The sequence below is a fragment of the Neophocaena asiaeorientalis genome, unplaced genomic scaffold (genome assembly GCF_003031525.2).
Source record: "Neophocaena asiaeorientalis asiaeorientalis breed wild unplaced genomic scaffold, Neophocaena_asiaeorientalis_V1.1 scaffold629, whole genome shotgun sequence".
Taxonomy (NCBI): domain Eukaryota; kingdom Metazoa; phylum Chordata; class Mammalia; order Artiodactyla; family Phocoenidae; genus Neophocaena; species Neophocaena asiaeorientalis.
Window position 1 is genome coordinate 5,630,985 of NW_020175468.1, and position 15,951 is coordinate 5,646,935.

At 43.5% G+C, this 15,951-nt stretch overlaps 1 protein-coding gene across 7 annotated transcripts in view; it reads left to right on the top strand.

Annotated features, from left to right (window-relative positions):
* Nucleotides 1-15,951, top strand: part of ZNF235 (zinc finger protein 235) — a 50,256-nt gene that overhangs the window by 12,705 nt on the left and 21,600 nt on the right. For 2 of the 7 annotated variants that reach the window (XM_024768574.1, XM_024768573.1), the window contains 3 exons: nucleotides 5,106-5,168; nucleotides 8,722-8,848; nucleotides 9,660-9,755. In XM_024768574.1, coding sequence (XP_024624342.1) covers nucleotides 5,154-5,168; nucleotides 8,722-8,848; nucleotides 9,660-9,755 — 238 coding nt within the window. In that variant the 5' untranslated portion in view covers nucleotides 5,106-5,153. The other 5 variants (XM_024768571.1, XM_024768570.1, XM_024768575.1 and 2 more) reach the window with 5 other exon arrangements.

The window sequence follows — 15,951 nt, forward strand, 5'->3', positions numbered from 1 at the left end:
AATGGATTCTTTTGCTTTTATGAGTAGCTTGTTCTTTCTGCTTGGAGGGTTCTAAGAGTTTCACTTTAATCTTAGAAATCCAGAATTCTGCCAAGATGGGAATTTTTTGTTTTCTCATCAATCCAGGCATGACCTTTGGTAGCCTTACCAGCCTGCAGAGTTGTTTCTTCAGATCAAGAAAACGTTCGTTCATTATCTAGTTCATTATTTTCTTGCCTCTGTTGTTTCCTTCTCCAATTTTCAGAATTCCTTTTACTCACATGATAGATTTCCAGGATATACGTTTCACATCTCCTCTCTTCCCATAATTGATTTCCAACTGATTGTATTTCTGTGCTGTATTTTGAGAAATTTCTTTCACTTAGTCTTTGAGATTACTATCTTTGCCCTCATCATTGGTAATCCTCCCCTTAAATTCATCTACTTTCAATTGGTAAATTGGAGATGGGACCTAGATGAGTGTGTGTGCCCTTGCTTATGCACACATACATGCTGAACTTCAGTTTCCTTAAATAATCCTATTATCATTTTTTTAAATTCAAGTTTCATCCCTCTCCTCTTGCAGCTCAGTTTCTGCAGGTGTGTGTTTTTTGTTCCAGCTAGTTTTCTGTCTTGGTTATTGGGACATCTAGGTGACAGCGGACATCTAGGTACTAGAAAATAGAATTATATCAATCCCCATGAGTGCGGTGACCCTATCTCCCAGTTGTCTATAATAGTGCCAGATTATACCTATTGCCTTAGTGTAATTAGGAACTGTAACTGTTTTCACTTTCAAAAATGTCCCAATTTAGGGAATTCCCTGGCCATCCAGTGGTTAGGACACTTTCACTGCCAGTAACTAAGATCCTGCAAGCCACGTGGCCAAAAAAATAAAATAAGGCCACTGTTTTTCACATATTTGCTCTTATTTTTTTTCCTATTCAAAGGTGTTTTGCCCAGGATTTGTATTGGCTTCATTTGGTCTTTGTTCAGATGTTTCCAGTTCTACCTATGAAGTGGTCTCTTTGTCAAAAGAGATGGACTTAAATCTAATCAGTAAGCTGGGATGAAGTGAGAGAGTGGCATGGACTTATATACACTACCAAATGTAAAATAGATAGCTAGTGGGAAGCAGCCGCATAGCACAGGGAGATCAGCTCTGTGCTTTGTGTCCACCTAGAGGGGTAGGATAGGGAAAGTGGGAGGGAGACGCAAGAGGGAGGAGATATGGGGATATATGTATACGTATAGCTGATTCACTTTGTAATACAGCAGAAATGAACACACCACTGTAAAGCAATTATACTCCAATAAAGATGTTTTAAAAATTAGGACATTTCATATCAGGCCATTTAATAAATATTTTTCAAAATGTGAACTGCAAAACAAAAAGTCTAATCAGGCCTTTAGATTTAAATTTTACTTGATAGGAAACACATAGGCTAGAAGAAGAAATTATTTAATGACACAAAAAATAAACAATGGGGTGAAACTGAGCAGGACCCTCTGGGGTCCTCCTGGGCACAAATGCTTTTCTGTCATCCCCATCCCCCCCTTTGTCAGTTTTTGAAAACTTTCATAATAAAAAGCTACAAAATATATTCCCTGCCTAGGAGAAAAACCATGGTTTCCTGGTTCACTTGGCTTATTCACTCACCAGACGCTATTTATATCAGGAGCAGAATAGAAATATATACTGAAATGTCTGAAGCCAAATGAATTAGGAAACGATTCAGGATTTTATATATGCACACATCACAGTATTAAATTCCCTGCAATGGAGCTGCTTTTGTTTGACATAACAACCACTATGTTTTTTTAAAATGAAGTTCAAGATATTTCGCTTTTACAGCCTAATCGATGTGCGTATAGCCTTTTTGCAAATTCTTAGCATATTGGAATGAACCGCTCATTCCACAGAACCCTCTCAAGAGCCCTTAGGTGCCTTGCTGAATAAAGGAAGCAAAGGAGTCAAAACACTTTATTCCAACCTCTCCCCTCCCCCCAAGACAGACAGCTTGGAAACTGAAGACTGAGACTTCCTACCTATCTACCTTCCCTCCCACAATTTACTGTGTACATTCACATAACTAGTCAGTTTTACTAGCATGCCTTTACTATTCCAGAAGATTCCTGCCCAAATTGCTTGATTGTTCATTAAAGGAACTTCCACAAGCACCCATCAACTCTTCTATCTCTTTAAAGAACATCAACAGTTTGCACCTGTAGGTTCCTCGCCTACAAAAATCCTTGCTCTTCCCACCAATCCTGGACTGCAGCATCATGACCGTCTTGCAATCCCATTCGTCTTCTGCACTGAAAGACGCCGCCTTAAACCACACTTCCAATTCTCAGTGAATTCCAGCCTTGTCTTCCTGGCTCCGCGGACACTGTCAAGGTGCGGAAGCTCTGTGGAGGTGGTGTCACCACGTAGCAATAAACTACGTTTTTGTCTCATTAACAGGTTTTATTGCTGATATTTGGGGAGTCAGCATTGGAAACAAGTTTGAAATCCAGTGTTCCTTAAGTTCTGTTAGGCAGTTCCGCCTAGGTCACTTTTACGTTTCCCACTTTTTAGTCTACCCTTTGCCTCCGCTAAATATGTTGGGTTTTAACTTATTTTCGTAATACAAGCCTCTCTTTTCTCTCTTATACGGGCGCATTTTTTAAAAATTCGCAATTATCGTTACCCGAAAAACTATCTGCTTACGTTATTTTCTCATGAGCTTTAAGAAATGAGTAAAAGAAAAGGAATCTGACAGTTCCACCAACAGTGACTAAATCCGAGCCCGCTCCACAGTCAAAACCCAAGACAGCTGGTGGGAAGAGCGGTTCTGCGAACTTCATTCTGGGAAATGTAGTCCAGGAGGTTCCTGAAATCTGAGGGGGCTTCCGCCTGGGGATTCTGGGAAGTGTAGTCCGGGAACTGTGTGTAGCCCGAGGCACTTCCGCTCCGGGAAGGCGAGGTCGGGGCCGAGATTACTCCTAGGGCGGTGAGTTAACCCAGCGTCCCTGTGATCCCTCCGAGCCTTCTCGGCCTCTGCGTGGGGCCACCCGGTCCTCGCTCCTGGGGCAGGGAAGCCGCGGCGAGCGGCGGAGGGCGGGAGGGGGCAGCGGCGGCGGCGGTGTGCGTTCCCTCGGCGAGCCTCCCGCGTCGGGGGCGGGCTCGCGTCCTACCTTGAGTTTGATGGTCTCCCGCGCTCTCTGCTCCCCCAGCCCTCCTACCGCTACTACGGGCCAGCTCTGTTTCTTGCGGTAAATTATTGAGCGGGTTGCTTAATCTCTCTCTGCCTCAGTTTCCTCCGGTTAGTTCCTTCCCAATGATGTTCTTTTGAGGATTAAGTGAGATTATATTTTAAAAGCTTAAGAACAGTGCCTAGTGCACGGTAAAATGTTGGATGTTACCATAAATTCGGTGATAATACTTAGGCGCCCTGTTGTTGGGAAGCTCCTGCGAGCCTGGGATGGGGTCGGAGCTCCAGCTGCAGACCCATTGTGCGTTCCCTGATCACTGAGGTGGGTTTGTTCTTGGATTCCTGGATTCTTTCTGGACTCTTGTTTAGGAAGGAGAGTTATTTTCAGCTGGACCCTGGGAAAAGTCCTCTGTGGTTTATCCCAGACCGAGAAATGATCGTGGTCACGGCTTTGCACAGTGCCTGCGATGTAGCCAGGCTTCAGTTAAAAATGTTTAGTATCGTGTAACAACCCCGTATTGTTAATTTAAATGCAACACGATTTCTTAGTTTCAGGTTTTTATTAGTCATTGTTTACCTTCATGCAATGCGAGAAGAAACTTCGTTCTTTCAGCTTAATAACACGTGCAAGTAGTTACACCTGTTAAGGGGAAAAAAACCCGTGGCAATTTAACGTTCATTAACAACAGCACAAATAATCTGTGAGACCACCAGTCAGAATTAGGCTTTTTTTGGAGAGTAAGGGTAAGTAAAGGGACAGAGTCATCATCTCTGAAGTCTGTGTTTCCTAAGATTCATGTTCTGTAAAGCAGATTCGCAAAGGCAGTTTTATCAATCTTAAGAGCACCTACTTGTCTGAAGCTGCAGGAGGGAATTCTGGCACTATTATACCCATTTACAGGTAGACTGGATTGAGGCACAGAGAGATTAATAACTTGCTCAAGGTTTATGCGACTAGTAAGTAGAAAGTGGTAAGTAGAAATAACAGAATTTGAACCCAGGCATTTTGGCCCTGATGTCAAAAACTCAGCTTCTCTGTACACGGGTGTGGAATTGAATCTCGGAGACAGAGTTTTGCGTGAAGTAGAAAAGGATAGCTTTATTACTTTGCCAGGCAAAGGGGGACACGGTGGGCTCCTGCCTCGAAAAACTGTGTCCCCACTTGGAGAGGATAGTGGGAAGTTTTATAGTAATTTTTCAAGAAGGGCGTGATCAGCTCGTGGACCTTCTCCTGATGAGTTGGCGGTGAGGTAAGTGGGAGTCGGCATCATCAACCTTCAGGTTCCAACTGGTCTGGGGTCTACATGCTTGTGGGCACCATACCATCATTAACTTCTCCCACCTGGAGGGGGTTTCAGTATCTGCAAAACAGCTCAAAGACATTGTTGTGTGTATCCGTTGGTGGGGAAGCAGGACCTTGCCCCAAGGCTGCTCTATTTTTTCTCTCGACTGTTTGTTTCTCCCTAGTCTTGCATCCCCTCCCTTCCCTAATGAACAGCTGCTTGAATCTGCCCGTTGGAACTCAGGGTCATGGAGGCTGAATGAAGGCTATTTCCTGTAGTCAAAGAAATGGGGGACACAGAAAGGCTTTGTGCCCAGGAGCCCCACAGGGCCCTGCTCGATATCAGCCCCATTAAGTTGTTGGTACTTCCCGTCTGCCTCTCATTTCCTCTAATAGCCAGCCTCAGGAATACTCTGGGAGCTACAAGAAACATGTGGGTGAGGGCTGTTTATGGATTGTTCATGAACTAAGGCAGCTGGCCGAGGAGGCCCAGGGGAAGCTGGAATCCAGCCCCTGTTCTCACTGGGTTATGTTGTCACTGCATTTGCCTAGAGAAAGGGGCCCCTCTTCCAGATCACACGAAGTACCACGTGGACTAGCACAGTTCCCAGTATCTCTCTCATGATGGCTTTCTTTCCCTTCCCCAGTTTTGCCTTCCCAGAACTCGGCCTTTCCCCAGCAGGAAGAGGAAAAAAATGACCAAATTCCAGGTAAGTCAGGTTTGCTTTTCTGTTTCTTAAAATGACATCTCATTTCACAAAGACTTTACACATTTTTCTCCTGCTCGAGAAGGGTAAAGGGAACCAAAGGCACTTGAGGAACTGTTGTATGGCGGCCCCTTGCTTTTTGTTTATTTCCACATAATGGTGTGAAAATTAATAATTTTTTAAAATAAAAATGTTCCCATAATCAATTACACTCCAGTATAAAACAAAAAGTTAAAAAAATAAATTCATTACCCCCCCAAAAAGAACAGTTCCCACGTTATAAACATGTTTACAAATCAGTTTTCATTTTCTCACATTCCTTTTCATTAGCGTTTACATGTGCTGATTTGTAATCACAGTTTTCAATACCATTTTGGATTTTTATTTTTTAAATTTAATTTTGCTTTTTGGCCACGTTGGGTCTTCGTTGCTGCACGTGGGCTTTCTCTAGTTGTGGTGAGCAGGGGCTACTCTTCGTTGACGTGCACAGGCTTCTCATTGTGGTGGCTTCTCTTGTGGAGCATGGGCTCTAGGCACGCAGGCTCAGTAGTTGTGGCTCACGGACTCAGTAGTTGTGGCTCACGGGCTCTAGAGTGCAGGCTCAGTAGTTGTGGCGCACGGGCTTAGTTGCTCCGCGGCTTGTGGGATCTTCCTGGACCAGGGCTCGAACCCGTGTCCCCTGCCTTGGCAGGCGGATTCTTAACCACTGCGCCACCAAGGAAGCCCCGCATTTTGGATTTTTTAAATTGTATAGCTCCCACAATTTAAAAGGTCACATCATTTTCCATAGTTTACCTAGTATTTTTTTCTATTGTCCATATTTATGTGGTTAATGAATTTTCCCATTTTAAGATGTTTGCAGTGACCATTTTCCTACATATAACCTTTCTTCCCAAACAGGAATTCTGAGAGTTCTGCCATTTTCTTCCTAAAAGTTTGGGAACTCAATTGTTTTCTCATGGGGAGCCTCACGTTTTGTGGCTGGAATGTCTAAAGCATGGTTTCGTGCAGCAGAGTCCAGCTGATACTGAACTAAGAGAAAATAATTTTGTTTTCAAAAGAACTAGATTCTTTAATTCTAAGTTACACCACGTATGTATTATAGTTAAGTATCTGTTTTGTTCACTGCCATGTTAGTATATTTTAAAGAGGTACACACTGATTTTTTTTTTTTTTTTTTTGCGGTACGCGGGCCTCTCACTGTTGTGGCCTCTCCCGTTGCGGAGCACAGGCTCCGGACGTGCAGGCTCAGCGGCCATGGCTCACGGGCCCAGCCGCTCCGCGGCATGTGGGATCTTCCCGGACCGGGGCACGAACCCGCGTCCCCTGCATCGGCAGGCGGGCTCTCAACCACTGCGCCACCAGGGAAGCCCCCACACTGATTTTGAAAAGTCTAGTAGCAGCAGGGACTTGCCAGGCATTTACTTCATGAAGCAGCTGTGTAAGGATATAGATGGTCTTATCTGCATTTTAACAGAGACAGATCTGTGAACTTTCAGATACCTGTGAAAATCCACTCAATCCCCAGCTGACACTAAAGTTTCCATTGCCGAGCCAGGACTTTCAGGTGTCCAATGAGGATGAGTGGAGAGACCCAGAAGAAGAGACTGCTCCACATGGGGCCCTGAGGCCACGTTGTATTTATGCCTGGCGTGGCTGGAGGACTCCAAAAATAACACTGCCCTTAGTTTGTTCCTTTTCTTAGTGCCTGTCTCTTCTTTGCCAGATGTGTCAACTAGTTGTTTAATACACATATGTTCAGGACTCCAGTCAGAACAAATGTCGAGATGGGCTAAGTCTTTAGAGAAATAACTTTTTTTGTTTGTTTGTTTTTTGGCTGAGCAGCTTGTGGGATCTTAGTTCCCTGGCCAGGGATTGAACCCGGGACCCTGGCAGTGGAAGCACTGAGTCCTAACCACTGGTCTGCCAGGGAATTCCCTAGAGAAATAATTTTGATTGTCAAAAAGGAAAACACCATATGCTAAGGCATGAGACACAGGAAACAGGAGTGAGGGGTTGAAGGTGGGAATTTGTACATGCTAGAAAAGGCGTAATATTCTTCATAGGAATCCTACTGATGCATCATCTACCTCAGGATTACAAGCAAGGCAAATGAACAAGCGATATGTGGGGGGAAAATATTGAAAGCGATGTTTTGATGAAGTTAAATAAATGGAAATTTTTAAAAAGAGCTGTTTTTATCACTTACCAAATTACCCAAGATTTAAGAAGTGAGATAGGGCTTCCCTGGTGGCGCAGTGGTTGAGGGTTCGCCTGCCGATGCAGGGGACGCGGGTTCGTGCCCCGGTCCGGGAGGATCCCACATGCCGCGGAGCGGCTGGGCCCGTGAGCCACGATGTCCAGTTTGGGCCAGAGTATGGCGAATCAGGAACGCTTTTGGTCTGTGACGGGAAGAGTTAACTGGGAGAATCGCCAGTTTACTAGCGAAGGTGCGTATTTTTTTTGACAGTGCAGTTGCCACCTCTTGGAGTTTAGCTTAAGGAAATAACCAGACAAGTTGGCTAAGATCTATGCGAAAATGCGTTTTTTGCAGCATTATTAGTAAGCTTAAAGTCTTAAATTATTGTATTGTTTAATTATTTGGAATGGTTAAATGTATATTTTTCCACTTTTATGAAATACCATGCAGCTGTGAATAATGATGATAATAATAGTGATGGCTGACGGTTTTTGAGTATCTAACGTGATACTCCCTGGAGGTCCACGCTTCCACTGAATGGGGCACAGGTTCAATCCCTGGTCGGGGAACTAAGATCCCGCATGCCGTGCAACGAGGCGGGGGGAAGGGGGAACAGTGTCAGATACATCCTAAACCCTTCACATATTCTCATTTAATCCCATCAAGTACCCTATGATGGTGTGCCCTTGTACAGATGGGGAAATTGAGGTATTGAGAAGTTACTGAGGTACTGAGACTTGTCCAAGGTCACAAAGGTAGTAATGGACAGAGCCTTAGAGTGTGAACTGAGGCAGTCAGTCTCCAAAGCCTGTGCTCTTAACCTTGACACTGAACGCTGCCACAGTTGACAGGTACAGCGTGTACCTGGGACAGAATGAACTACCTACCTGCCCGCACGGAGGTACTGAAGGCTGTTTAGATTGGCAGTCATTGACAAAACAGTGGTACTGCCCAGTGAGAGAAGGAGAAAGGCACTATTATCGTAAATACCGTTGGGACTAAATTAACTCAACATTTCTTACAAAATTTGGCACTTTCAGTGAAATTGTAAAATGCGTGTATGCCTTGATGTAACCGTGACAGTTCTAGAGACACAGCTCTATAAAGGGCACCGTGTTGCATGTATGTAAGGTTTTAAGATTTTTTTTTGTCGTTCCTTCCTCCACCAACCCCACCACTCCAGCATCTTCGGTATGACTGTGGAAGGGGAAGAGGAGACGGTGTCCTAAGAAGAGTGGTTCAGGTCGCTTAGAACCTGGAACGGCCTCCCACGTGCCTCCTCCACCTTCCCAGTGCTGCCCTGCTCCCAGGGGCGGTTGCTTGTAAGATTAAGGCTACATGTGTTTGGTGTCGTAGGAGGCGGTCACCTTCAAGGACGTGGCCGTGACCTTCACGGAGGAAGAGCTGGGGCTGCTGGACTCCACCCAGAGGAAGCTGTACCGAGAGGTGATGCTGGAGAACTTCCGGAACCTGCTCTCAGTGGGTGAGGACGGGCGCCCTCCCTGTGACTTGGCATCATTCGCCATGGGCCAGGTTTCCCAACCTCGGTACTACTGCCTTTCGGGGCCAGATGGTTTCTTTGCCATGGGGACTCTCCTGGGCATTATAGGATGTTTAGTAGCATCCCTGGCCTCTGCCCGTGACTTCCAGGCTTTGGGACTCCTTAGAGACCCAGAGTTTTCCAGTCCCTTTGGAGCATAGAGACAATATGTTTCTAGTCTTTGTTCCAAGGCAAACGTTTGTCTTTTGTAACTGCACTATAAGTGAACAGTTGAGCTTGGCTGCACCTGGCTCCTTATTTCATATTATATCTTTTTTTTTCATCCCAATCTCCTGATTTATCCCTCTCTCCCCCGCTTTCATACCTTTTTTAATTTTTTTAAATTAACTTTTATTGGAGTATAGTTGCTTTACATATTATATATTTTTTAAATTGGTTGGTGGGTCATGATCCATTGGTGGGGCATGAAATTAATTTAGTACTAAGTCTTGTAATAATGTAGAATAAAGTAGCAGTGTCAGAGCTCCTTAGCAAGAACGGTGCACATCATAGCAATAACTGCAGCGCTTGCAGTAAATATAGTGAGACTCTGCAAAGGACGTGATGACACAGGTCATTTAGCCTTTTGTTTCAGTGATTCGTGGGGGTAGTCACGTGTTTCTAACGAGAGTGTATTTCTCACAACAGGTCTGATCAAAAATGTTCAATAAACTTCGGGGGAGGGGCGGAGCCTTCCGTCATGGGGTTGGAACCAAAATTGTTCAGTACTTTTTTCCCTTTAATGTTTTCTCAGGGCACCAGTCCTCCAAGCCAGATATGATATCCCAGTTGGAGAGAGAGGAAAAACTTTGGATGACGGAGGTCCAGACCCAGAGAGGTGGGCATTCAGGTGAGGACCTCGCTGCCAGAGTCCCATTATCCTGCCTCTGTCCTGGATAATCTGTCTCTTCTCTGTACAGCAGGCAAAGAGGCCCTTTGAAAACCTCAGTCACGTCCCACTCCTCTACTTCAGGCCCTCCCCTGTCTCCCCATTTCACTCAGAATATAATCCGACGTATTTGAGGGGCCCCTATAGTGGTGTCCGTTCACCCAGCCTTAACGGGCTGCACCGTTCTCCTGTCATTCCCCCCGCCTTGCCCTCTGCCAGACTCACTGGTTCTCATTCCCCCGCCTTGCCCTCTGCCAGTCTCACTGGTTCCTCAGCTAGGAGGATTACGCTCGAGCGTGAGGACCTTTTCCTCTTTCTTCTCTGGCCGGGAGGCTGCTACCCCACAAACCTCCAACCCCTCTCTCTTATTCATTCATGTCTCTGCTCGGAAGTTCATCTCACCTACAGCCTTCCTTGACCACCCCTTTTAAAATACCATCTTCACTCCATCACCTTCATTTGTGTCTAAGTACGACACCTCCAGACTTCCTAGTATATATATATATATTTTTAATTGTAGAAAATCTTAACAAAATTTATCATTTTAATCATCTTTAAGTATACACTTCAGTGGTGTTAAGTACATTCACACTGTTGTACAACCATCAACACTATCCATCTCCAGAACCTTTTCATCTTCCCAAACAGAAACTGTCCCCATTAAACAAGTCCTCGTTCTCTCCTTACCCGCAGGCCCTAGTAACCGCTGTTCTACCTTCTGTCATACAGTATTTGTCCTTTTGTGTCTGGCTTATTGCACTTAGCATGGTATCTTCGAGGTTCGTCCACGTTACGGTGTGTCAGAATTTCCTTTTTTAAGGCTGGATAATACCGCATTGTATGTATGTAGCACATTTTCTTCATCTGTCGATGGACATTTGGGTTCGCAACCTTTTGGTTATTGTGAATAATGCTGCTGTGAACGTGGGTGTCCAGATATCTGTTTAAGTCTCTGCTTTTCATTCTTTCGTGTATATACCCAGGGTAGAAATGCTGGATCATGTGGTAATTCTCTAATTTTTTGAGACACTGCCATACTTTTTTCCATAGTAGCTGCAGCATTTTACATTCCCACCAGGAACGCAGAAGGGTTCCAGTTTGTAGCATCCTCACCAATACTTGTTTTTTGTTTGTTTTTTATAGTAGCCATCCTAATGGCTATGAAGCGGTATCCCATTGTTCTTGATTTGCATTTTTCTAATGATTCGTGATGTTTAGCATCTTTTTATATTCTTATTGGCCACGTGTTTATCTTCTTTGGAGAAATGTCTGTGCAAGTCTTTTGCTTGTTTTTGAATCAGGCTGTTTGTTGTTTTTAGGAGTTCTTTGTGTGTTTTGAATATCCCTCATCAGGTATATGATTTACAAGTATTTTCTCTCATTTTGTGTGTGGCCTTTTTACTTTATGGAGAAGGTCCTTTTTTTTTTTTCGGTATGCGGGCCTCTCACTGTTGTGGCCTCTCCCGTTGTGGAGCACAGGCTCCGGACGCGCAGGCTCAGCGGCCATGGCTCACGGGCCCAGCCGCTCCGCGGCATGTGAGATCCTCCCGGACCGGGGCACGAACCCGTGTCCCCTGCATCGGCAGGTGGACTCTCAATCACTGCGCCACCAGGGAAGCCCGGAGAAGGTCTTTTAATGCACAAAAGTTTTTAATTTTCATGACGTGAAATTTGTCAATTTTTTTTGTTGTCGCCTGTGCCTTTGGTGTCATATCTAAGAAACCATTGCCAACTCCAAGGTCATGCAGCTTTTACTGTTTTCTTCTAGGGGGTTTATAATTTTAGCTCTTATGTTTAGGTCTGATGCATTTTGAGTTGATTTTTGTATATGGTGTAAGGAGGGGTCCAGCCTCATTCCTCTGCATGTGAATATCCAGCTTTCCCAGAACCATTTGTTGAAAAGCTGGTCCTCTCCCCATTGAATGGTCTTGGCCCCCTTGTGCAAAATCATTTGACCGTCTATTCAGTGGTTTATTTCTGGGCTCTCTGGTGTGTTGCCTTGGTCTGTTTGTATGTCTGTCTTGATGCCAATACCACACTTTTGATTAGCTTTATAAGTTTTAAAATCAGGGTGTGAGTCCACCAGCTTCTTTCTAATTTTTCAGGATTGTTTTGGCTGTTTGGGTGCCCTCGAGATTCCATATGAACTTTAGAATGAGCTTTCCTATTTGTGTGTTGGGATTTTGACAGGGATTGAGTTGAATCTGTAGATCCCTTTAGGTAGCATTGACAAAGTAATATTAGATCTCCCTGTCCGCGAACATGAGATGTCACTCCATTTTTTTAATGTCTTTAATTTCTTTTACCAGTGTTTTGTAGCTTTCAGTGTACAAGCCTTTCACCTCCTTGGTTCATTCCTAAGTATTTCATTCTTTTTGACGCTATTGTAAATGGAATTGTTTTATTTCGTTTTCAAATTGTTCATTGTGTATAGAAATGCAATTTTTAAAAATTGAAGTGTAGTTGATTTACAATGTTAATTTACTGCGGTAGAGCAAAGTGATTCAGTTATACATGTATATACATTCTTTTTTTTTAATATTCTTTTCCATTATGGTTTATCACAGGGTACTGAATATATCAATAGTTCTCTGTGCTATATAGTAGGACCTTGCTGTTTATCCATTCTATATATAATAGTTTGCATCTGCTAATCCCAACCTCCCACTCCATCCCTTCCCCACCCCTCCGCCTTGGCAACCACCAATCTGTTCTCTGTCTGTCATTCTGTTTCATAGATAGGTTCTTTTTTTTTATAGGTTCATTTGTGTCATTTTTTAGATTCCACATATAAGTGATATCATATGGTATTTGTCTTTCTGACTTGGCTTAGTATGATAATCTCTAGTTCCATCCACGTTGCTGCCAATGGCATTATTTCATTCTTTTTTATGGCTGAGTAGTATTCCATTGTATACATAAACCACATCTTCTTCATCCAGTCATCTGTTGATGGACATTTAGGTTGTTGCCATGTCTTGGCTATTGTGAATAGTGCTGCTGTGAACATAGGGGTGCATGCATCTTTTTGAATTGTAGTTTTGTCTGGATGTATGTGCAGGAGTGGGATTGCTGGATCATATGGCAACTCTGTTTTTAGTTTTCTGAGGAACTTCCATACTGTTTTCCACAGTGGCTAGAAATGCAACTAATTTTTGTATGTTGACATTGTATCTTGCTACTTTTAATTCATTTGCTGGTTTTAACAGTTTTTTTGTGTGTGGAATCCGTATTCCCAGCCAGGCAGTCATCTTCTCTGCCATTTATCTTGTCCTCTCTGCCCCTCTCCCCTGATACTTAAACAATCACATGACCTAGGTGAAGTTTTCTGGTAGACATTTCAAATGTGATATTTATAGACGTCACAGATGCAGCTGTGTAGACAAGGAGAATCTGTGTAGGAAAAGAGAAGAAATTACTGAAATGAACCTTCTGCAACTCTGAGTAAGTTTAATTTGTGTAATTTGGTATTACTCTGAACTCGTTTATCGTAAGTATTAGAAGAAACACCTCGGGAATTCCCTGGCAATTCAGGGTTACGACTCTGCACTTTCACTGCTGAGGGCCCAGGTTTAATCCCTGGTTGGGGAGCTAAGATCCTGCAAGCCGCCCAGCACAGCCAAAAAAAAAAAAAAAAGACGAAGCACCTTATACATTTAATCCTTGCAATAGTCCTGACCACCTGGGTGATTATCGGTTTTTTTTAGGGGATGAAACTTATGCCTTTGAAAATGTCATATAGCTTGTAAGTGGGTGAGTCAGGCCTTAAAGCCTGTTTGCTCTCAGTAGAGGCGCCGATTTAAACCTGTTAACGTTTTTGTGGACCCCAAACTGCCAATTTGCCATTTTCCTGAAAGTGCAACATCTACTACAGAAGTGGAAGAATTTCAAAAACGTATGAAACGTAGAAAGTTAGTTAATCCTCAAATTGGGTATGTGCTTCATTAAGATAATCATGTAATAAACCACCAACCTGGGGGCGTACGTGATAAAAAAAAATGATCTAACGGGATCCCACAGTTGAGTTGTTTTAACATTCATCATCATGTTTTTTATTGAAAATTGAACTGACGATTTAAAAAGTTAATTCTCTGCTTCTCCGCCTTCCCCACATACACACACCATCTGGATGATCTGGTTTTTCTCCTTTCCGTGGCTTTAAACGTTTTATTTTGGAAATATTAAAATGCAAAAGTAATGAAAATAGTATAGCATAGTCTGTATATTCATACCGTCTCAACAGTCGTCACTTTCTGCCATTCCCGTTGTACGTATCCTCCCACTCCTTTTCTGCTGGAGTATGTCACATCACCCACAGATACAGCAGTGTCTGTCCACAGCAAGAACTCACCTCATGCCTATCCTATGATCAGTATGGATGCGTGTATATTTATTTTTACTTTGGGTTATATCCAACATGGCATTGTTTATTTTGCTGTCAAATTGTTCCTGCTTTGACCATTGGGAGCTCTTGCAGGTTGGCTCCTATACCCCTGTGCCTCGCCCCATCCTTTTGTTTTTGGAGCGTTTCCTTTCCTTCTGACTCCAGCCTTAGAATCAGCCATCTGCCCAAGGACTCCTGGTTCCTTTTAGTGGAGAATAGCATAATATTTATGCACTAATCAAAATGCTTTTTAGTCAAAATGCTTCTTAGTCAACCTTACCGAGAAACAACTTACATAAAGTAAAATTCACCCTTTTTGAAGATTTATAATTTGAGAGTTACAGAAATGGTACGTAGATAGTGTAGAAAGTTCCCGCAAGTGCCTCACCTGGTTTGCCCACTGTTAACACCCTCCCTGACCAAGGTAAATTTGTCAAAACTACAAATTTCACGTTGGGATAGTACTTTTTTAAATCTAATTGGCCCTATCAAGCAATTCTTTTTTAATTTTTTATATTTATTGAAGTAGAGTTGATTTACAATGTTGTGTTCATTTCTTCTGTACAACAGTGATTCAGTTATATGTATACATTCTTTTTCATTGTGGTCTATCACAGGATACTGAATATAGTTCCCTATGCTATACAGTAGGACCTTGTTGTTTATCCATCCTATGTATAATAGTTTGCAGGCAGTTCTTGAATAGAGCAGCATTCTACCTAGCAATTACAAGGGCCCCCCAAGGAGCTGTACAGAATGGAAGGTTTTTTTATAGGCAGAAAGGGGGTGGGGGAAGGAAGTTGTTAGCAAAAGAAAAGAAATGTTTTAGGCCAGCTCATCTTTTTAGGGAGGCATGCGTCTTCTTATGCAGGTTACCTCACTAGTGCTGATGTGGAGATTTCAGAGTGTCTGTTTAAAGGTCACCTTCCTGAGAGGGGTTGAAACTGCAGTTATGTCTTGGTTTGCTGTCATGGGGGCAGATGACCCCATTTGGGGCTTGTTATTTCTTAACCTTTCCCCCTTTTAATCAAAGTCTCAACTTACCTGGGAGATGTCATCAAAATGTAAGGCATTAATGCCATTCTCCACTACTGCCCTGTGATTCTTGCAACTTTGTTGATCCCTGACGTGGAGTCCATAGGTCGTGGTTTTATTTAATCCCCGTGACATTCACAGGTCATGGGTTCCAGATACATAATCCTTTAGTCAGTCACTCTTCTTCCTTTTCCTTGTAAATTTTTTAAAAAATGTATTTATATTATTTTTGGCCGCATTGGATCTTCGCTGCAGTGCGCAGGCTTCATTGTGGTGGCTTCTCTTGTTGTGGGGCACAGGCTGTAGGCGTGTGGGCTTCAGTAGCTGTAGCATGTGGGCTCAGTAGTTGTGGCTCGCGGGCTCTAGAGCGCAGGCTCAGTAGTTGTGGTACATGGGCTTAGTTGCTCCGCGGCATGTGGGATCTTCCCGGACAAGGGCTTGAACCCGTGTCCCCTGCATTGGCAGGCGGATTCTTAACCACTGCACCACCAGGGAAGCCTCTTTTCTTCCTCTTCTGATGTTCTCATCTTAGGGAAATCATATGCTTGGCAGTCAGCAGCTGTGAACACGCATTTAAAGCTTTTGAGAGAATCCCATGAGCCAGAGTGATTTTTTTTCTTTTTATAACTATATGCAGGATAATTCCCTCTGTTTGGATATGCTTGGAACCATGGTCCCCAAGACCCAAACCAGTCAAAATCAAGTAAGTCAAAGAAATGCCATTGAAAGAATCTTTTT